The 22,534-nt window shown below is 45.9% G+C and overlaps 1 protein-coding gene across 1 annotated transcript in view; it reads right to left on the bottom strand.

The window, feature by feature from the left end:
* The window catches only part of LOC128690512 (salivary peroxidase/catechol oxidase-like), a 210,570-nt gene that overhangs the window by 148,512 nt on the left and 39,524 nt on the right, over nucleotides 1-22,534 (bottom strand). The window contains exon 2 of the mRNA XM_070081961.1: nucleotides 3,650-3,773. Within this exon, the coding sequence (XP_069938062.1) occupies nucleotides 3,650-3,773 (124 nt within the window). The remainder of the gene's footprint in view (nucleotides 1-3,649; nucleotides 3,774-22,534) is intronic.

Here is a 22,534-nt window from a genome sequence, read left to right as displayed (position 1 = left end):
GTGCTGCTGCTGTGGCAACATCTGGGTGCTGCTGCTGTGGCAACATCTGGGTGCTGCTGCTGTGGCAACATCTGGGTGCTGCTGCTGTGGCAACATCTGGGTGCTGCTGCTGTGGCAACATCTGGGTGCTGCTGCTGTGGCAACATCTGGGTGCTGCTGCTGTGGCAACATCTGGGTGCTGCTGCTGTGGCAACATCTGGGTGCTGCTGCTGTGGCAACATCTGGGTGCTGCTGCTGTGGCAACATCTGGGTGCTGCTGCTGTGGCAACATCTGGGTGCTGCTGCTGTGGCAACATCTGGGTGCTGCTGCTGTGGCAACATCTGGGTGCTGCTGCTGTGGCAACATCTGGGTGCTGCTGCTGTGGCAACATCTGGGTGCTGCTGCTGTGGCAACATCTGGGTGCTGCTGCTGTGGCAACATCTGGGTGCTGCTGCTGTGGCAACATCTGGGTGCTGCTGCTGTGGCAACATCTGGGTGCTGCTGCTGTGGCAACATCTGGGTGCTGCTGCTGTGGCAACATCTGGGTGCTGCTGCTGTGGCAACATCTGGGTGCTGCTGCTGTGGCAACATCTGGGTGCTGCTGCTGTGGCAACATCTGGGTGCTGCTGCTGTGGCAACATCTGGGTGCTGCTGCTGTGGCAACATCTGGGTGCTGCTGCTGTGGCAACATCTGGGTGCTGCTGCTGTGGCAACATCTGGGTGCTGCTGCTGTGGCAACATCTGGGTGCTGCTGCTGTGGCAACATCTGGGTGCTGCTGCTGTGGCAACATCTGGGTGCTGCTGCTGTGGCAACATCTGGGTGCTGCTGCTGTGGCAACATCTGGGTGCTGCTGCTGTGGCAACATCTGGGTGCTGCTGCTGTGGCAACATCTGGGTGCTGCTGCTGTGGCAACATCTGGGTGCTGCTGCTGCAACATCTGGGTGCTGCTGCTGCAACATCTGGGTGCTTCTGTGGTAACATTTGGGTACTGCTGCTTCAACATCTGGGTGCTGCTGCTGTGGCAACATCTGGGTGCTGCTGCTACTCTGGCAACATATGGGTGCTGCTGCTACTCTGGCAACATATGGGTGCTGCTGCTGTGGCAACATATGGGTGCTGCTGCTGTGGCAACATCTGGGTGCTGCTGCTGTGGCAACATCTGGGTGCTGCTGCTGTGGCAACATCTGGGTGCTGCTGCTGTGGCAACATCTGGGTGCTGCTGCTACTGTGGCAACATCTGGGTGCTGCTACTGCAACATCTGGGTGCTTCTGTGGTAACATTTGGGTACTGCTGCTTCAACATCTGGGTGCTGCTGCTGTGGCAACATCTGGGTGCTGCTGCTACTCTGGCAACATATGGGTGCTGCTGCTACTCTGGCAACATATGGGTGCTGCTGCTACTCTGGCAACATATGGGTGCTGCTGCTGTGGCAACATCTGGGTGCTGCTGCTGTGGCAACATCTGGGTGCTGCTGCTGTGGCAACATCTGGGTGCTGCTGCTACTGTGGCAACATCTGGGTGCTGCTACTGCAACATCTGGGTGCTTCTGTGGTAACATTTGGGTACTGCTGCTTCAACATCTGGGTGCTGCTGCTGTGGCAACATCTGGGTGCTGCTGCTGTGGCAACATCTGGGTGCTGCTGCTGTGGCAACATCTGGGTGCTGCTGCTGTGGCAACATCTGGGTGCTGCTGCTGTGGCAACATCTGGGTGCTGCTGCTGTGGCAACATCTGGGTGCTGCTGCTGTGGCAACATCTGGGTGCTGCTGCTGTGGCAACATCTGGGTGCTGCTGCTGTGGCAACATCTGGGTGCTGCTGCTGTGGCAACATCTGGGTGCTGCTGCTGTGGCAACATCTGGGTGCTGCTGCTGTGGCAACATCTGGGTGCTGCTGCTGTGGCAACATCTGGGTGCTGCTGCTGTGGCAACATCTGGGTGCTGCTGCTGTGGCAACATCTGGGTGCTGCTGCTGTGGCAACATCTGGGTGCTGCTGCTGTGGCAACATCTGGGTGCTGCTGCTGTGGCAACATCTGGGTGCTGCTGCTGTGGCAACATCTGGGTGCTGCTGCTGTGGCAACATCTGGGTGCTGCTGCTGTGGCAACATCTGGGTGCTGCTGCTGTGGCAACATCTGGGTGCTGCTGCTGTGGTAACATTTGGGTGCTGCTGCTGCAACATCTGGGTGCTCAACTAACAGCTGACCGAGGCTTTTCAACACCAGTCCATTAACGAGTCAACACGTCGGTCACAATCTTCTGGATGGAAAGTATAACTTTTTCCTTGTATGAATCTCGGTAAACATTAAAACTTCTCTAAGTCGGTTTTCTTAAAAACTGACTACAGCTGTATTAGTTCAGTCATCGCAAATAACACTCTTGTATAACTGAACCGGCAAAGAACAAAAAAAGACAATACCGTGACTGGAACAATACAGTGCGACTTTGTTAATGTGTCAAGGCTGACTGAAAACGTCGAAAGCTCCTCTTATGTGAAGGTTATTTGTGTATAAACCTGGAGGTTACCTGGAGGTTATCCCGGGGATCAACGCCCCCGCGGCCCGGTCTATGACCAGGCCTCCCGGTAAGTAACCTATATAAAATTGTTATATCACAAAGTGAATTTATAATAAAAGTATGGCAGTACACTCAAATACTCGACTCGCGCAAAACTGCCAAGATCAAGGAAATTGTACTGACCAGACCTAAATAACCTTCCCCTTCCCCAGTCAAACTAGTGCTAAAATAAACTTTCCAACTATAGGTACTAACCTTGCCAGCATAATCCCAACTTGTAGCTCAAGTTAGTGATCATCTCGGTAGCAGTTACCAAGACTCCCTCTACCTGTCTAATGATACGGAGGAAACTTCATTAAACAATAAAGCGGGTAACCTGGTATAACCCAATTTTTTATATACAAGAGGTGCTGCTTGGGGAAGTGCTATTGGTTAATCCATTGTTACCAAATAGAAATCAACTGTTAGATTAGACACGAAATCAGGTTCCAGACATCCCTCGCCCCAGCATTCAAGTCGATGATTTATCAGCAGTGTTTAGAAAGGACTCAGTTTTGTCATCAGTTGTTCCTAGGTTATATTTTACCTTTTATGACTACTTTCTCCTGAAGCAGTTGCCACTGGAGGTATTTTTTGTGACCTTGTTGCTACACATCGAATAGGTTCGTCGGAACTTTTTTCTGCAGCCTGTGGTCAGAATGAGCTTGGAAGGGGATCTGATTGCTGTTTATATCACCCATCTCATTGGATTACTGACAGCTCCATTTGCTGCCACTCACAAAATTTAAACTATATTTGTCAAGAAAAACTGTTTACAATAGTATTATATAAGAACAAAGGAGCACTGCAGCAGGTAGTACATTAATGGTACAAAACATCAATGAGATCAATTAGATATGTGCAGCATCTGGGTATCGTCTTCTGTATGAAGACGATACCCAGTTATCGCACACGTGTAATTCTTCACTGGAGGTGGTCTACTGGCTTATACTAGGAAGGTCTAAGTCACACCTACTTAAGGAAGCAACACGCTTGCAGGCCTACTGGCATACACCAGTTGAACAATGTAATGGAGAAAATATAGTTACTATATACTGGGGATTTAAAATATAGTAAAGAAAATGTTAGTAGTTTATACTTCAAGTAAATGTCCACCTGTATAGGAACCAGACTGCTTGGTGCTGTGAGCAGCATCGGGCGTGACGGACTCCGTGGGCGTGACGGGTACGGTGCCATTGTCAATAATTGGCAGACCTTCAATTCCATAAGCGAGGCACAACTGCAAAAGAACATTTCATCAGGAGAAACCCTTGTAAGAATGGTTGTGTGACAAACTAAATTTATTATTACATTTATTGGGAGCACTAAATCATTAGAGATGATACTGCACTCGGAAAGAATGGAAAGAATTCAAGTTAGATCCAAGAGGAAGTTGCACTTCCTTGGATCAAGAACCCCTCATGTGCCTAAGGCGTCTCTCCGCGAGGCATGAGGCTTGCGACCTGCCTAGACTGACACGCATGGGATAGGCAGCAAGAAACCTACGTATGATAGGGAATAACCAGTTCTCTACTGGAAAAGGTACTTCTCTGCAAGAGATGCGTACATCATGAATGTAGAAGAGAAAAGAAAAATGTGATAGCTACCTGAACATCAGTGATCCTGGAACCAACAAAAAATTACCTCTTCGAATTTTCAGACATCCTGAAACTATTATACTTTGAGATGTCGAAAATCTAATTTGTGGACAACTTCCAATACGCCGCTGTGAGAGTGCTGATTGACTTAGTTAATGTCCCTGTATGACTGTCTGGGAGGAGCCATATTCTACTCCCTTTGGGGATTTGGAGCTATCAGTGAACACTGCCACGACGTGTGAATGTAACAGTGTCCAAGAAAATTAAAGCGAGAGCTCATAACTGGCATCATAACCTTCGGGCATGGAGGGAGTAGGTAGTCAGTTCTGATATTTTTAGAGCACATTAACTATAGTAGTCATAGTTATCGTCGCTCAGACCTCACAGGCATACTCAAAAACCATAAAAGCAAATAAAGGCAAAGACCAAATACATAAATAAAGATTAGTAATGTCAAGAGACATTTAAAATTTCCGAGTTCCCTACAGTCGCCTAATTATTGCACTTACAATGTGGCCTGCCAGTGGCACATCATCAGGAACACAATACATAAATAACCCGGACGTAGGCTATTTGTGTATTTTTTTCCCAGTCACATTATTGTGACTGTTCTTAACCAGGAACACACGGGGACAGGATCACCTTTCAGCAGGTGGCTATGGGAGCCTGATCCTCAGTAGACATATTAAGGTGACTTATTTATCAGTAAACCTCACTCGAGAAAAAAGATCCTGGAGTGAGTATAATACCGAGCACATCTCCTGAGGCGCACATCAGTCGGACAACTGCTGCAGCGTACGGGCGTCTGGCACACCTAAAGATAGCGTTCCGATACCTCAGTAAGGAATCGTTGAAAAGATGGTACGCCATTTACGTCAGGCCCATACTGGAGTATGCATCACCAGTTTGGAATCCACACCTGGTCAAGCACGTCAAGAAATTAGAGAAAGTGCAAAGGTTTGCAACAAGACTAGTCCAAGAGCTAAGGGGATTGTCCTACGAAGAAAGGCTAAGGGAAACTGGCCTGTCGACACTGGAGGACAGGAGGGTCAGGGCAGACATGATAGCGACATATAAAATACTGTGCGGAATAGGCAAGGTGGACAAAGACAGGAGGTTCCAGAGATGGGGGACACAAACAAGGGGTCACAGTAGGAAGTTGAAGACTCGGATGAGTCAAAGGGATGTTAGGAAGCATTTCTTCAGTCAAAGTTGTCATACAGTGGAATAGCCTAGAAAGTGACGTAGTGGAGGCGGGAACAATGCATAGTTTTAAGACGATGTTTGATAAAGCTCGTGGAGCAGAAAGAGGGGACCCAGTAGCAATCAGTGAAGAGGCGGGGCCAGGAACTATGAATCGACCCCTGCAACCACAAATAGGCGAGTACAATTAGGAGAGTACGTACGTACACACACACACACACACACACACACACACACAGCTCAGAAGAGAAACTAAAAAACCTAAAACAGATTAGAGAGAAATGACAATTCAGATGTGACGTCAGGAAATTCTGTCAGGCACAAACAAGGGGACGGTAAGAAACAAAGGAGATATGCCGTATGCGAAGGCCCTATCAGACCCATGTGGGGCCAGGGAAAAGACGAGGAGCACACTAAGATCAAATGACGGGTCTGAAGACAATGAAGGTATGTTATATGCAGAGACTAACAGCCAACTGCAGTATTAAGGAACAGCTGATCATGAAAGACAGTTCACTGAGCATAGAAGTTTCAGCAAGGACAGTGATTGAAGGCAAGAACATTTCAATGGAAGGAACTAAAACACCTCAGAGGATGCAAATGGAGACTCAGTGGGAGGAGGAAAGGGAGAAGTCAGTTTTTGTCTACGGGCTCCAAGAAGCCAAAGGGGACAGCTTCGAAGAAATAATACAGAAGGAAAAACTGATTGAAGGCATCATGAAAACAATAGGTGAGGGCGATACGACCCAGGTGATAAATTTTCGGAGAATTGGGTGGTTTGCAAGTGGAAGGAAACGGCCTGTCAAAGTAATTTTCAAGGAAGAATCATCTCAAACCAGGATCCTGCAAGAGAAAGCATGACTGAGGGACAAACAGGGGTACCAGAGTATACCTCGATTGCGACAGAACACAAGAAGAAAGGACTACACTGAAAGAGAGGGTACAGAGATGCAAGGAGGAACGAGAGGCAGTGATGAAGATAAGCAGGACCAAAGACACAGGAGGAAGGGCAAACACACCCCGCAGAAACTCCCACAGAGACTCCAACCGCGACAATCCCAACGCAACTGAGAAATCTAAACCAAAACCCACACACTGTTCCCTCTGCCACCAACCCCCACATCAGACCTCACCCCAACATCTGTCCCTTATGGGCATTCTGACCCCACCCCCATCATCACAAACCCCACCCACACCACAGTCCCTCATAGGCTCCCACCAAGGCTCTCACTCCCCCAACCCCAATATTCTGAAAAATGGCAGATGAAGTTCAATGTGCATAAGTGTAAGGTACTAATCCTTGGTAATGAAAATAACCCTCGAAGCTATAAACTAGGTGAAGTAGAGCTTGGTCATACAGAATGTGAGAGACTTGGGAGTCATGGTAAGCAGAAATCTAAAGCCAAGACAGCAGTGCCTATGTGTGCAACAAGGCTAACAGATTACTTGGATTTCTCAAGTATTAGTAACAGAGAAGGATGACTAAAATGATTAACTGTGTAAGGAATCTCACGTATGAAGATAGACAAAGCCTTAAATATCCACTCTCTGGAGAGACATAGAATGAGGGGAGATATCACTGAAGTGTACAAGTGGATGACTGGCATAAACAAAGGAGATATTAATAAAGTACTGAGGGTGTTGAACCAGGTAAGAATCAGAAAAAATGGATTTAAGTTGGATAAATTTAGATTTAGAAAGGACATAGGTTAGTACTGGTTCTCTAACAGTTGTGGATGCGTGGAACAATCTTTCCAGTAAGGTGATAGAGGCTAGGACCTTGGGTAGCTTTAAAGAGAGATTGGACAAATATTTGAGTGGGAGGGGCTGGGTTTGACTGGTGTCATTGGGTAGCTTTGGGTAGAGTTCATTTTGATAAGGACCTGCCTTGCATGGCCCAGTAGGCATTCTGCAGTGTTCCTCCATTCTTATGTTCTTATTCTCGCAGGACCACAGTGATAGAGAAGAAGCTGAAGGTTTGGTACACAAACGGGGATGGAATAACTAATAAATATGAGGAGTGGCACGAAAGAATCAGCGAGAAATCCCCAGACATCATAGCAGTCACAGAAACGAAACTCGCCGAGACAATAACAGACGCAATCTTCCCACCGGGATATCAGATCCTGAGGAAAGATAGGAGTAGAGGGGGAGGAGGGGTTGCACTGCTCATAAAAACCCGATGGGGATTTGAGGAAATGGAAGGCATGGACGTGATTGGAGAAGGACTACATAGTAGGTACAATTCAGTCTGTAGAACAAAGTCATTGGAGTGATGTATAACCCACCACAGAACTGCAGGGGGCCAAAAGAGGAGTACGGAGAAAACAGAGCGATGCTGGACACACTGGCTGAGGTGGCAAGAAGAGCTCACTCGAGCAAAGTTACTGGTAATGGGCGATTTCAACCACAGGGAGATCGACTGGGAAAACCTTGAACCACATGGGGGTCCCAGAACATGGAGAGCCAAGATGATGGATGTGGTACTTGAAAACCTCATGCATCAACATGTCAGGGACACTACCAGAGAGGGGAGGATGAGCCAGCAATACCGGATCTTGTGTTTACCATGAGCAGTTCAGACATTGAGGACATAACTTACGAGAGGCCCCTTGGAGCTAGCAATCACGTGGTTCTGAGTTTTGATTATATAGTAGAGTTACAAGTGGAGAAGGTAACGAATTGAATGGGAAAAGCCAAACTATAAAAGGGGGGACTACACAGGTATGAGGAACTTCCTGCAGGAGGTTCAGTGGGACAGAGAACTGGTAGGAAAATCAGAAAACGAGATTATGGAATATGTAGCAACAAAGTGCTAGGAGGCAGAGGAAAGGTTTGTTCCCAAGGGAAACAGAAATAATAGGAAGACCAAAGAGAGTCCTTGGTTTACCCGAAGGTGTAGGGAGGCAAAAACTAAGTGCACCAGAGGGAGGAAAAGGTACAGGAGGCAAAGGACCCAGGAAAATAAGGAGATTAGTAGAAGAGCCAGAAATGAGTATGCACAGATAAGGAGGGAGGCCCAGCGACAGTACGAAAATGACATAGCATCGAAAGTCAAGTCTGACCCGAAACTGCTGTATTGCCACATTAGGAGGAAGACAACAGTCAAAGACCAGGTGATAAGGCTGAGGAAAGAAGGAGAACTCGCAAGAAACGATCAAGAGGTATGCGAGGAGCTCAACATGAGATTTAAGGAAGTATTTACAGTGGAGACAGGAAGGCCTCTGGGGGGACAGACCAGATGGGGACACCAGCAAGGAATATACCAACAAGTGTTGGATGACAAATACAAATGAGGTGGTGGTGAAGAAGCTGCTAAGGGACATCGATACTTCAAAGGCAATGGGACCGGACAACATCTCCCAGTTTGTCCTTAGAGAGGGAGCAAATATGCTGTGTGTGCCACTTACCACAATCTTCAACACGTCCCTGGAAACTGGGCAACTACCTGAGGTATGGAAGACGGCAAATGTAGTTACCATTTTTAAAAAAGGAGACAAAAAAGAGGCACTAAACTATAGACCTGTGTAACTGACGTGTATAGTATGCAAAGTTATGGAGAAGATTATCAGGAGGAGAATTTACCTGGAGAGTGTTCCGGGGGTCAACGCCCCCGATGTCCGGTCTGTGACCAGGCCTCCTGGTGGATCAGAGCCTGATCAACCAGGCTGTTACTGCTGGCTGCACGCAATCCAACGTACGAGCCACAGCCCGGCTGGTCAGGTACCGACTTTAGGCGTTTGTCCAGTGCCAGCTTGAAGACAGCCAGGGGTCTATTGGTAATCCCCCTTATGTATGCTGGGAGGCAGTTGAACAGTCTCGGGCCCCTGACACTTACTGTATTGTCTCTTAACGTGCTAGTGACACCCCTGCTTTTCATTGGGGGGATATTGCATCATCTACCGAGTCTTTTGCTTTCGTTGCGAGTGATTTTCGTGTGCAAGTTCGGTACTAATCCCTCTAGGATTTTCCAGGTGTATATAATCATGTATCTCTCCCGCCTGCGTTCCAGGGAGTACAGGTTCAGGAACTTCAAGCGCTCCCAGTAATTGAGGTGTTTTATCTCCGTTATGCGCACAGTAAAGGTTCTCTGTACATTTTCTAGGTCAGCAATTTCACCTGCCTTGAAAGGTGCTGTTAGTGTGCAGCAATAATCCAGCCTAGATAGAACAACCGACATAAAGAGTGTCATCATGGGCTTGGCATCCCTAGTTTTGAAGGTTCTCATTATCCATCCTGTTATTTTTCTAGCAGATGCGATTGATACAATGTTATGGTCCTTGAAGGTGAGATCCTCCGACATGATCACTTCCAGGTCTTTGACGTTGGTTTTTCGCTCTATTTTGTGGAAGGAATTGTTTTGTACTCTGATGAAGTTTTAATTTCCCCATGTTTACCATATCGGAGTAATTGAAATTTCTCATCGTTGAATTTCATATTGTTTTCTGTAGCCCACTAAAAGATTTGGTTGATGTCCGCCTGGAGCCTTGCAGTGTCTGCAATGGAAGACACTCATGCAGATTCGGGTGTCATCTGCAAAGGAAGACACTGTGCTGTGGCTGACATCCTTGTCTATGTCAGATATGAGGATGAGAAACAAGATGGGAGCGAGTATTGTGCCTTGTGGAACAGGGCTTTTCACCGTAGCCGCCTCAGACTTTACTCTGTTCTGTTTGTGAGGAAATTATAGATCCATCTACCAACTTTTCCTGTTATTCCTTTACGCCATGGTCACACTTGTCGAAGGCTTTTGCAAAGTCTGTATATATTACATCTGCATTCTGTCTTCTAGTGCATCTAGGACCTTATCGTAGTGATCCAGTAGCTGAGACAGGAGCGACCTGCTCTAAACCCATGTTGCCCTGGGTTGTGTAAATGATGGGTATCTAGATGGGTGGCGATCTTGCTTCTTAGGACCCTTTCAAAGATTTTTATGATATGGGATGTTAGTGCTATCAGTCTGTAGTTCTTTGCTATTGCTTTACTGCCCCCTTTGTGGAGTGGGGCTATGTCTGTTGTTTTTAGTAACTGTGGGACGACCCCCGTGTCCATGCTCCCTCTCCATAGGATGGTAAAAGCTCGTGATAGGGGCTTCTTGCAGTTCTTGATGAACACGGAGTTCCACGAGTCTGGCCCTGGGACAGTGCATGGGCATGTCATTTATCGCCTGTTCGAAGTCATTTGGCGTCAAGATAATATCAGATAGGCTTGTGTTAACCAAATTCTGTGGCACTCTCAAATTCATTTTGATCTTCGACTCGAAGTCTGGTTAGCGGCTTGCTAAAAACTGAGTCATATTGGGACGACTTGAGTAGCTCACTCATTTCCTTGCTGTCATCTGTGTTGGACCCATCTTGCTTAAGTAGGGGCCCAATACTGGATGTTGTTCTCCACTTTGATTTGGCAATGTCTCCGGAGGCACACATCAACCAGATAACTGCTGAAACATATGCGCGCCTGGCAAACCTGAGAACAGCGTTCCGATACCTTAGCAAGGAATCGTTCAAGACACTGTACACCGTGTACGTCAGACCCATACTGGAATATGCAGCACCTGTTTGGAACCCGCACCTGATAAAGCATGTCAAGAAACTAGAGAAAATGCAAAGGTTTGTGACAAGGTTAGTTCCAGAGCTAAGGGGAATGTTCTATGAAGAAAGGTTAAGGGAAATCGGCCTGACGACAATGGAGAACAGGAGGGTCAGGGGAGACATGATAACGACATAAAATACTGCTCAGAATAGACAAGGTGGACAAAGACAGGATGTTCCAGGGAGGGGACACAGAAACAAGAGGTCACAATTGGAAGCTGAAGACTCATCTGAGTCAAAGGGATGTTAGGAAGTATTTCTTCAGAGTTGTTAGGCAGTGGAATAGCCTAGAAAATGACGTAGTGGAGGCGGGGACCATACATAGCTTTAAGACGAGGTTTGATAAAGCTCATGGAGCAGGGAGAGAGAGGACTCAGTAGCAACCGGTGAAGAGGCGGGGCTAGGAGCTAAGACTCTACCCCTGCAACCACAAATAGGCGAGTACGCGGCAACGCTCACCAGTACTTATTGTGGTCCTCCTCGCCTCCAAGGGCTTTAAATAACTCTGCCCCATTCTCTCTAGCTCTAAGGATCAAAAGAACCTCTAGTGAGGCCGCCTCCTTTGAGTCTTCCCTTAAGGAAATGCTCGACTTCATCACTCAGGAATTACCCAGAAGACTGCCTCAGAACAGCTGAACAAAAAATTGAAAACCAAGTAGGGAACAATTGCTGATCAGAGAGGAAAATGAATAATCAACATATTACCGTCAGTTTTTAGCTCTTCAACTAAAGAAACTCTAGGAGTGGATATATGAGGAATTTGAAGGAGCATCATGGATGACCTTTCCAACTAAACCTCCATTGGTGGCCTGGAAAAAGGACAAATCACAGAGATATTCCAGTGAGAGCGGAGTTCTCCAAACAAGACAACAGGATTAAACGGTAGAAACAGAAAAGGACTTGGAGACACTGGAGCAAATACTAAAATCTAAAAGCCTACACTGGCATCTCTAATCTAAGGTGTTGGTGGCTACACAACCTACGATGAGTGGTTACGAGCGTCCTGGCCTGACCCAGGCAACTGCCTACGAGTGTCCTGGCCTGACCCAGGCAACTGCATCTTCGTTGCATCTACTTTCAACTTGCCAATAAACTTGGCACAAGCAACAAATCAGTTATCTTCAGCACTGAATGAAGCATGATAGCAGGATAATTTAGCAAGTCCCAGATTTTCGCTTAGCAGATTACAATGGATTATAGATAACTAATCTCTGGACTGGGGTATCGAAGAGATCTAGCAATATAATTTTCCTAAACACTATACATTCTTTCCAAAGAACATTAGTTCTATTTAGAGAAATGGGATTGAATAGAAATTATCCGAAATGGATGAATAGGCGCAAACATCTTTTAGGGCAGAAGAAAGTAATTTATAGGCCTAATAAAAAAGGCGACTGCCATTTCGTTGATCAACACACATTAAGAGGGAGAATAAAAATGGGATTAAAAAAAAAAAGCTAAAACTAAACGGGACAAATTAAAGGGGGTGAATGTTTCGATAAATAACCCGAAAGTTTTTTCCAGTTATATAGAACAAAAGTTAGGTTCACTTGAAAATAACTTTGGCTAACTTACTGACAAGGAGAATATGTGCTCCATTTTTAATAATTTGTTCTAGGTTTTCACACATGAAAACACTAAAAACATCCCAGTAATAAATTTTTACAGTGGGTCTGAAGAAAAGTAAAATCAGTTACTAGGGATATGGTAATCCAACAAGTGGGCAGATTAAAGTGTTACAAGATTACGACATCACCATTATCAGCTGTGGTGAGCGATGTTCGTATCTAAAGTTTTAAGTACAGTGATGTCACATCATTACTTAAAACGACTGAGGAACTGTTTTGAGGTGGCCACTGAAGACATGCCTTGAAGACAGTATTTTTGAGTCTTATGATGAGCGAGTGTTTTAGCCATGAAGGTCTTTTTTTGGTTCAGTGGTTCCTGTAAACAGTTTTAAGGCTTAAGCCGTGGGCTTCGGTTTCTGTACTAGACAGTAAAGACTACTAATGATTTTCTTTAATACTCACAGGTCTTTCCTATTTTTTCAGTGACTGTTACCGCAGAGTTTTGGGTATCCTAGCGAGACTAATTTTCTGTTGAACATTATCCGTGGTGATGCTATTGCTTATAATTTTGGCGGTGTGTATGTTCTCTTTACCGCTAAGTGCCGTGCATATTGTCCTGGCTTTAAGAAACCTGCTTTGTTGCACTGTTCAAGTCTTCTGCGCTCTTTTTAAGGTATGTTGTGATGTCGTGGTAAAAGCAGATTTAAGATGGAGAGGATCTTTGTACGGCCATTTCTTGGATAAACTTCTGCAGAAAACTGTTTAGTGCTGAATGAATAAGTTTTTAGAAGGTCGAGGTATTCTGTATGAAATTTATTTCAACTTCAGTGTCACACGATGGATACTTGCCAAACATCTTTCTAAATTTTTGGGCACAATCAGTCATATCTTAAATACACTTTTGATGTCACATTTGCAACATTAAAATCAGGAACAAGAAACTCTCCGGCTTAGATGCGACATCCCTGTTTACCAAGGTACCTACAACAAGCCATTGATTTGCGCCGGAAAATTGACAAGTCACTCGGCCTTCTGTTCCAACCAGTGGCTGTTCATCGACCTTGCTTAATATTGTTGATTTTACAAGTTTTTTTTAAAAATTATATCATTCAACAGACTCTTGGACTGCCCATGGTTTTCCCCATTGTATTGTGATGGCGAACCTATACGCGGAACATCAAGAAGCCAAGCGATTTTCCTCCACTATTCCCTCTTCAGTCACAGTTCAGATATGTTGTCTTATAACTCAAATATATGAGTAGGAGGGGCTGGGTTTGATTGGTGTCATTGGGTATGGGAGTTGTTTCTTGGGTAGCTTTGGGTGGAGGTCGTTTTTGATAAGGACCTGCCTCGCATGGGCCAGTAGGCCTTCTGCAGTGTTCCTCCATTCTTATGTTCTTAACTCCAAGATGACTCACGAAATCGTAATGATACGATTGCAAACCATACCACGGGTGGGGATTGAACCTGCGGTCAGTCTCAAAACTCCAGACCGTCGCGTTAGCCACTGGGCCAGTTAGCTTCAATAAAATTCGTCCAGCTAGGTATCGCGTGAGCCCAGTGGCTCACGCGACCGTCTGGAGTTTTGAGACTCGCTGACCGCGGGTTCAATCCCCACCCGTGGTATGGTTTAACTGCCAGATGCTTCAGCGTTCCTACTCTCCAACACAAGCTCAGGCAGGTCGACCCTTCATTCCAGTCTACGCTACAAGTCGACGACACTTCCTTTTATCTATGTTCTCCGATAGTCTGCCAAAAACAGACCGACCAACCAACACCATCTTCTCCATGTCTACTTTCACCACGACACCAAAACTAAACTTGGCGTAATCATAGGCATCTTCCTTCGTCAGTTTGCGTGCGGCCAGCAGTAACAGCCTGTTTGTAGATGAATGGTTCAGAGAACCGACATGTTGATAAATTAGACACATGTGCAACTCTTGGGTATCTTTATTGAGGAAACGTTTCGCCACACAGTGGCTTCATCAGTCCATACAAAGGAGAATCTTGAAGAACAGGAGGAGAATGAGGTAATCAGTCCCTCAACCTTGAGTCGATGTGACTGACCACATCGACTCAAGGTTGAGGGACTGATTACCTCATTCTCCTCCTGTTCAAGATTCTCCTTTGTATGGACTGATGAAGCCACTGTGTGGCGAAACGTTTCCTCAATAAAGATACCCAAGAGTTGCACATGTGTCTAATTTATCAGTAACAGCCTGGTTGATCAGACCCTGAGCCACCCTGAGGCCTGGTCTGAAGACTGGGCCGAGGGGGCGTTGACCCCCGAAACCCTCTCAAGGTCTCCAGGTGGCCTTCGAATCTAGTGAACTCCTCGAGTAAGAATGCTCTTTCACTGAATAATTATTTTCTAACGTCACTGCTCATCACTTCATTAGAGACTGCAGACACCGGGCATATAACATCAACTCGCCCAGACAATACCACCGAGAGGAGATATAGTCCTATTAACTCCGTTGCCAAACAAATCAGCATCTTTACCAATACTGCATTCCAAGTATCTACCTCCACATCCACCATCAAAGACATCACCAGGTTCAGTCCTCTGTACGGATTTACGAAATGCCTTGCAACGATTACAACCAATTATACGGGGCGAAACCTCCAGAGACCTCCAAACAGGTATTTCAGAAAGCCAATTCGCAAGCAGAAGGGAAGACTTTAGGGACACCTGTTTTACACAACCTTCCACAACCATCTAGAGACTCGACATTCATCGTCAGACAAGACACTCAGTGTCTTAGAATCATCACTTCTGTATATCCAACAATTTCAACCAGAACAACGGCTTTTACAACATAGCTGAACCACTTGTCAGGAAACTTCATAGTTATCCAACATACCAAGAAACCTACTGGCCGCTTTCTGGGCAGGTCCTTTTCATATCCAGCTTCTCAGTATTCCTCGCCTGACTCCACGTCAATATGCTCCCTATAAGCACTCTTGTACTCTGCTCATGTATATCTGTGCTACTTTATAAAGTCCACTGTGTGGGCTAAATGTAGTTAATAAAGGATATTGTATTTATGATTTTTTTCCAACAGTTAGATTATCTTTATTCCGGAATGTTTCGCCTACACAGAATCCTTCAGTTAAATACAGGGGGCAATATGCGTGTCAGGACTATAATCGGTCCTTCACGCTTGACAACGTAGTTCTGAAGTGATCAGTCCCTCAGCCAGGATACGAGTTCTGCTCTATAGTCTGGAACAATGAAGCTGAAGTAACAGTGGAGACTTCTGCCGTCAAGAACCTCTACTCTTCACCTTTGACAATATACTAGTCTCCATTTTGTTACTGCAGCTTCACTGTTCCAGATTATGGAGCAGAACCTTCTCCAGGCTGAGGGCCTGACCACCTCAAAACTACATCTTCGAGGGAGATGTATGATCACATCTTTGAATCTGCTTCGGCTTGTGTATTAGACTGAAGCCTACCGTGTCGGCACCAGCCGACAAACTGAGGGATGCTTGGATAAGCACTCCTGGAGAACTTTCTCTGACAGTGAGTATGAGTGTCCCCGATCTAGTCAGTGTTGCTGGGCTCAGACCTGGGACTGAAACAGCTATTTTTGGATCATTTCCAAGTCTGTTTGATGCCAGATGAATGACTATTACCTTTGTAAAGCTTTATCCTTTGCTGAATGCCAGACTCACGTTCCTACTTGCAGAAATTATTATATAAACAAGAATTTTAGACTGAAATGGTAATTGCAACTTTCGTGGCTTCTCAAACTGCTTTGATGGTCGGAAATTCTGAGAGCGCAATTCCATGTACTGGAGGAACGTCACCGCTGCAACTTTAGCGCAAATAAGACAGTCCTCTTATTTAATTTTCCGAACTCATTGGAGTCTAAGGACAATTAGCCAATTAGCATAGTTTCAGTCTTGGTCCGGGTGTTCCATAAGGGCCTGGCAGCTAGGACATTCAGAGCAGTTAATGTCAACAATCAGCAGAAATTCGTCCCTGTCAAGGGATGTGCTGAAAACCTGGCAATATTAGATGCTGTCCTGGGTAAAGTCCACGCGCGCCGCCACGTGATGCACCTCGCTTAACTAGACATAGCAAAAGCCGCTTATGGTGTCGCATTACTCTAAGAGTGGATATCGAGGAAAGGCACGCATGTCGAGGAAAACCAGGACAACGCCGGTTAGGACACCGATAATGTAGTGACAATAGTGGTACTTGACCGTCATCAGGACACCTCAGAGGATACCCTGATTAAACTTAATGAAACAAGGAAATCTCTAGCTCTAACCTTATGATCGATAAAGCGATACCTAACGCCAAGGAAATGGTAAAAGCGGATTTGTGCAATGAAAACAGTATGGGTGCTGGACTTTTTTTCTGGCTAACAAAAACCGTGGCAGTCTGAAGATCCTTCCCCCTCCCCATCCTCCTTCCTTTATACTAGTTCCTTGCTCTTCCGAGTGACTAGTTAATTGACCAAGTCGGACCAAAACGCCGTCACAAGTTAGTCTCCTAAGTGCTGGTTATTTGTGTATTGCAACAGTCACGGCATTGTGCCTTTTTTTTTTAGAAAACTTAAATATTCACTATTCTGTAACATTAATGGTTGTGAACTGGCCATTAAGCTGGATCCCAACCGAGAACAAAGTAGCTATTTTAACTTTCGTATCTTCGTGACTTCACTTGGCAGAAAAGCAATAACAAAAGTTGGTGTCTACTACATCTGGAGTATTGTGTGTGAGAAAAGTTCATTAAGAGTGGAAGAGTGGTGGAGGGAGTATGACTTTTCTGAAAGGGGTGTATAAGCAGTTATCTTTACCACCCTCCCTTACTTTCTCCATCAAGTGGGAGTTAACAAGGGATCCTTGCTGACGGAGGATCACTTGGCTTTCTGCTCTCATCATGTCTAAGTATGGACTTCTACTCTTGGCTAGTTATATCAGGTCAGGGCTTTTAATTTAGTATAGACAGGAGTTCTACTCTTGTTGGGAATTTTAGTTTGGTTAGCCGGACATAATTTCTTTCAAAGGCTTTCGGCTTGTAATTTCTTTCCTGCTTCTTCTCAGCCTTGCTGTATGGTTCAGGTCACCCAGCAGAAGCAAAAAGAGAAGAGTGACATGATCTAATCATAGATCAGAAATGTGATAATTCATTATGGGAACTGCTGTTTCTCCACCATTGGTTTTGGTCTACACTTCTATATTACGAGAACTGCTGTACTCGCCTAGTTGAGGTTGCAGGGGTCGAGTCCAAGCTCCTGGCCCCGCCTCTTCACTGGTCACTACTAGGTCACTCTCCCTGAACCGTGAGCTTCATCATACCTTTGCTTAAAGCTATGTATGGATCCTGCTTCCACTACATCGCTTCCCAAACTATTCCACTTCCTGACTACTCTGTGGGTGAATACTTCCTAACATCCCTGTGATTCATCAGTGTCTTCAACTTCCAACTGTGTCCCCTTGTTGCTGTGTCCCATCTCTGGAACATCCTGTCTTTGTCCACCTTGTCAATTCCTCTCAGTATTTTGTATGTCGTTATCATGTCCCCCCTATCTCTCCTGTCCTCCAGTGTCATCAGGTTGATTTCCCTTAACCTCTCCTCGTAGGACATACCTCTTAGCTCTGGGACTGGTCTTGTTGCAAACCTTTGCACTTACCCTAGTTTCTTTACGTTCTTGGCTAGGTGTGGGTTCCAAACTGGCGCCGCATATAGGCCTATCGTACACGGTGTACAGGGTCCTGAACGATTCCTTATTAAGATGTCGGAATGCTGTCCTGAGGTTTGCTAGGCACCCATATGCTGCAGCAGTTATTTGGTTGATGCGAGCTTCAGGAGATGTGCATGGTGTTATACTCACCCCAAGATCTTTTTCCTTTAGTGAGGTTTGTAGTCTCTGGCCCCCTAGACTGTACTCTGTCTGCGGTCTGCGGTCTCCGTTGCCCTTCGCCAATCTTCATGGTTTTGCACTTGGTGGGGTTGAACTCCAGGAGCCAATTGCGGGACCAGGTCTGCAGCCTGTCCAGATCCATTTGTAGTTCTGCCTGGTCTTCGATCGAATGAATTCTTCTCATCAACTTTACGTCATCTGCAAACAGGGACACTTCGGAGTCTATTCCTTCCATCATGTCGTTCACAAATACCAGAAATAGCACTGGTCCTAGGTCTGACCCCTGTGGGACCCCGCTGGTCACAGGTGCTCACTCTGACACCTCGCCACGTACCATGACTCGCTGCTGTCTTCCTGACAAGTATTCCCTGATCCATTGTATTGCCTTCCCTGTTATCCCTGCTTGATCCGCCAGTTTTTGCACTAATCTCTTGTGTGGAACTGTGTCAAACGCCTTCTTGCAGTCCAAGAAAATGCAATCCACCCACCCCTCTCTCTCTCGTCTTACTACTGTCACCATGTCATAGAACTTCAGTAGGTTTGTGACAGGATTTCCCGTCCCTGAAACCATGTTGGCTGCTGTTGAGATCATTCCTTTCTAGGTGTTCCACCACTCTTCTGATAATCTTCTCCATGACTTTGCATACTACACATGTCAGTGACACTGGTCTGTAGCTTAGTGCTTCATGTCTGTCTCCTTTTTTAAAGATTGGGACTACATTTGCAGTCTTCCATGCCTCAGGCAATCTCCCTGTTTCGATAGATGTATTGAATATTGTTGTTAGGGGTACAAAGTGCCTCTGCTCCCTCTCTCAGGACCCATGGAGAGATGTTATCCGGCCCCATTGCCTTTGAGGTATCTAGTTCACTCGGAAGCCTCTTCACTTCTTCCTCGGTTGTGTGCACTGTGTCCAGCACTTGGTGGTGTGCCCCACCTCTCCGTCGTTCTGGAGCCCCTTCTGTCTCCTCCGTGAACACTTCTTTGAATCTCTTGTTGAGTTCCTTACACACCTCACAGTCATTTCTTGTTGTCTCTCCTCCTTCCTTCCTTAGCCTGATTACCTGCTCCTTGACTGTTCTTTTCCTCCTGATGTGGCTGTATAACAGCTTCGGGTCAGATTTGACTTTCGCTGCTATGTCATTTTCATATTGTCGTTGGACCTCCCTTCTTATCTATGCATATTCATTTCTGGCTCTACGACTGCTCTCCTTATTCTCCTGGATCCTTTGCCTCCTATATTTCTTCCATTCCCTAGCACACTTGGTTTTCGCCTCCCTGCACCTTTGGGTGAACCATGGGCTCATCCTGGCTTTCATTATTCCTGTTACCCTTAGGTACAAACCTCTCCTCAGCCTCCTTGCACATTGTTGCTACATATTCCATCTCATTAAGTGGCTTCCTTGCCAGTTCTCTGTCCCACTGAACCCCGTTCAGGAAGTTCCTCATTCCTGTGTAGTCCCCTTTCTTGTAGTTTGGCTTCATTTGTCCTGGCCTTCCTGGTTCCCCCTCCACTTGTAGCTCTACTGTGTATTCGAAGGTTAAAACCACATGATCGCTGGCCCCAAGGGGTCTTTCATCTGTGATGTCCTCAATATCTGCACTACTCAAGGTGAATACCAGGTACAGTCTTGGTGGTTCATCCTATCCTCTCTCATATAATTTTTTTTTTTTTTTTTTTTTTTTTTTTTTTTTTTTTAAAAAGGTTTTGACAAGGTTAAGGATCCCTAACTTTATTGACAAGCTATTTACAGGTTAAGGATTCCTACCTTTATTGGCAAGCTAAGAGCTGTTACCTACATCAGCTCATTTGAAAACATTTTTATTGTTATGAGACATACAAGTAGGGAACAGGATGAAGTTGGAGCCATCTGTGGGCCAGCATTTTCATTTGATCAACTGACTATCTCGTTGACATCATTATGCTGTACAAATGTGTTCCATACTCGAGTCATCCTGGGTATGTATGATCTCAGATGGAGTGATGTTCTGGAGAAGGGTACAGCCAGAGTGAAGTTGCTGCTTTCTGCCAGTCTTGTGGCATAAAAGCTTGTTTCACGCTGTCCTCGAAGTGGATCCAAGTGTGGTATTTTGACAATATTGGCCTTGTACATAACAGTAAGGCCACCCACATCCCTCCTATGTTGAAGGCTCTGCTGAAATGACAGATCTATCCAGGATGGGTCCAGGCGAGAGATGAGACGTCTTGCTCTGTTCTCTACTCTGTCAAGCAGTCGCAGATGAGAGGCGGGGCAGGCAAACCAAGAAAGTGGAGCATACTCAAGGTGTGAGCGTACTTGTGCCTCGTACAGGATCTTGCAACCCCTACTGTCAAGCAGATGCGAGATACGGCGAAGTGCTGTAAGCTTCCTGGCTGCCTTGTTTGCAAGATTTACAACATGGTTCTTCATGGTTAGTTTGGAGTCAAATTTCACCCCAAGGATATCAACTTCTTCTCCAGGTGCCAACATCCTCCCATTCATCCTTACTACTGTCCCAGCATTACCATCATGGTGCCTAGAGACGATCATCATTTGCGTTTTCTCAGGTGCAAATGTTACTTGCCGTCTATTTCCCCAAGCTGATACAGCTCTCAGCTGGTGATTGATGTAGCTTAGAGCAGCTGGCATTTCTTCTCTTGGATAAGTGAATGTCAGTGTACAGTCGTCTGCATATGCATGTGATTCTGGGATGAGATGAAGAAGGTCGTTGAAGTAGACATTCCATAACAATGGACCCAGCACGCTTCCTTGTGGAACACTTGCCCCAATAAGATGTCTTGCTGATTCCGTTCCATTGAGAACTACACTTAGAGATCTACCATGAAGGTAATCACTGAGGAGACACAGCGTAGAGCCTGCAATTCCCAGTGCTTGAAGTTTTGCTAAGAGGCCCTGGTGCTACACCCGGTCGAAAGCGCCAGCAATGTCCAGTGCTACCACACAGCTGACTTTGGATTCATCCAGTGACTGGTGCCACTTAGTGGAGAGGTTTAACAACAGATCAGCAGCAAAGTAGCCTTTCCTGAAGCCATATTGACGATCACAAAGTAGTGAGTGGTAGTTAAAAAAAACTGTCATTTGTCTTGAGATTATTGTCTCAAGGATCTTACCAGTGATTGACAAGAGTGACACTGGTCTGTAGTTGCTGATTTCTGCTCTGCTCTTCTTTTTGTGAACAGGGACTACATTTGCCTCTTTCCATAGAGGGCGCCATTTACACTGTACTAGGCAGTGCTGAAAGATGCGAGTTAGAGGTGCTGCTAGCTGGTCTGCACATCTTCTCAACAATCTTGGGCTCAACTTGTCTGGGCCCACAGCCTTTTCTTGGTCCAGCGATTTAAGAAGGAAATGCACCTCCTCCTGCCTTATTGTCACCACTGACAGTTTTGACACAGTTCTTGCAGCTAGCCAAGGAGGGACCCTTGCTGGATCAGGAACTTGCATTTTGGTAGCAAAGTGTTCAGCAAAGAGGTCCGCCTTCTCTTGACTACTAGTAGAGGTGGTCCCATCCTGTCGATTTAGAGGTGGAATAAGTTCATCAGGCAGATAACCTTGTCTGTCCTTGACCAGGGACCACCAGGTTTTGGAGCCTACCCTACCTGATGCAAGCTTTCTTTTAGTGTCCACCTCCCATTTAGCAATGGCCCAATTTTGAACATCACCCATATGCCTACAGGCTTGCCTGTGCAAGTTCCTGTTATAGGTGGTAGGATGTCTCTCATATCTTCGCCATGCTTTGTACTTAGCAGTAGCAGCTTCTCTACAACGAAAGCCAAACCAAGGCTGATCTGTAGGCTTCGTCACATATTGCCGGTGAGGAATGTGTTCTTGTTGTAGATTAAGGATGTGTCCAGTGAAGGCTTTCACTTGGTTGTCAACATCCCCTTGGAGAAGAGCATTCCAATCGGTGGTGGCGAGCTCAGAGCAAAGGGCTGGCCAATTACCTCTTTCCCATAGCCAGGTTGTGCGCGTGGACTCCTCACCTCGTTCTGTTGGGATCTTAAGTGTCGTAAAAACAGCCTTGTGGTCAGACGATCCAACGTAGCCGAGGGGTTGACAAGTGACTATGCCTTCTGCCAGATCACTCACTACTGGGTCAAGGGAGGAGCCAGAGATATGAGTAGGGAAATCAACAAAGTTTCTCATGTCAAACACTGCAAGAA

This window comes from Cherax quadricarinatus, chromosome 1 (assembly GCF_038502225.1).
Source record: "Cherax quadricarinatus isolate ZL_2023a chromosome 1, ASM3850222v1, whole genome shotgun sequence".
Classification (NCBI taxonomy): domain Eukaryota; kingdom Metazoa; phylum Arthropoda; class Malacostraca; order Decapoda; family Parastacidae; genus Cherax; species Cherax quadricarinatus.
The sequence above is the reverse complement of the archived record's forward strand: the minus strand, read 5'-3'. Positions and strand labels throughout refer to the sequence as shown.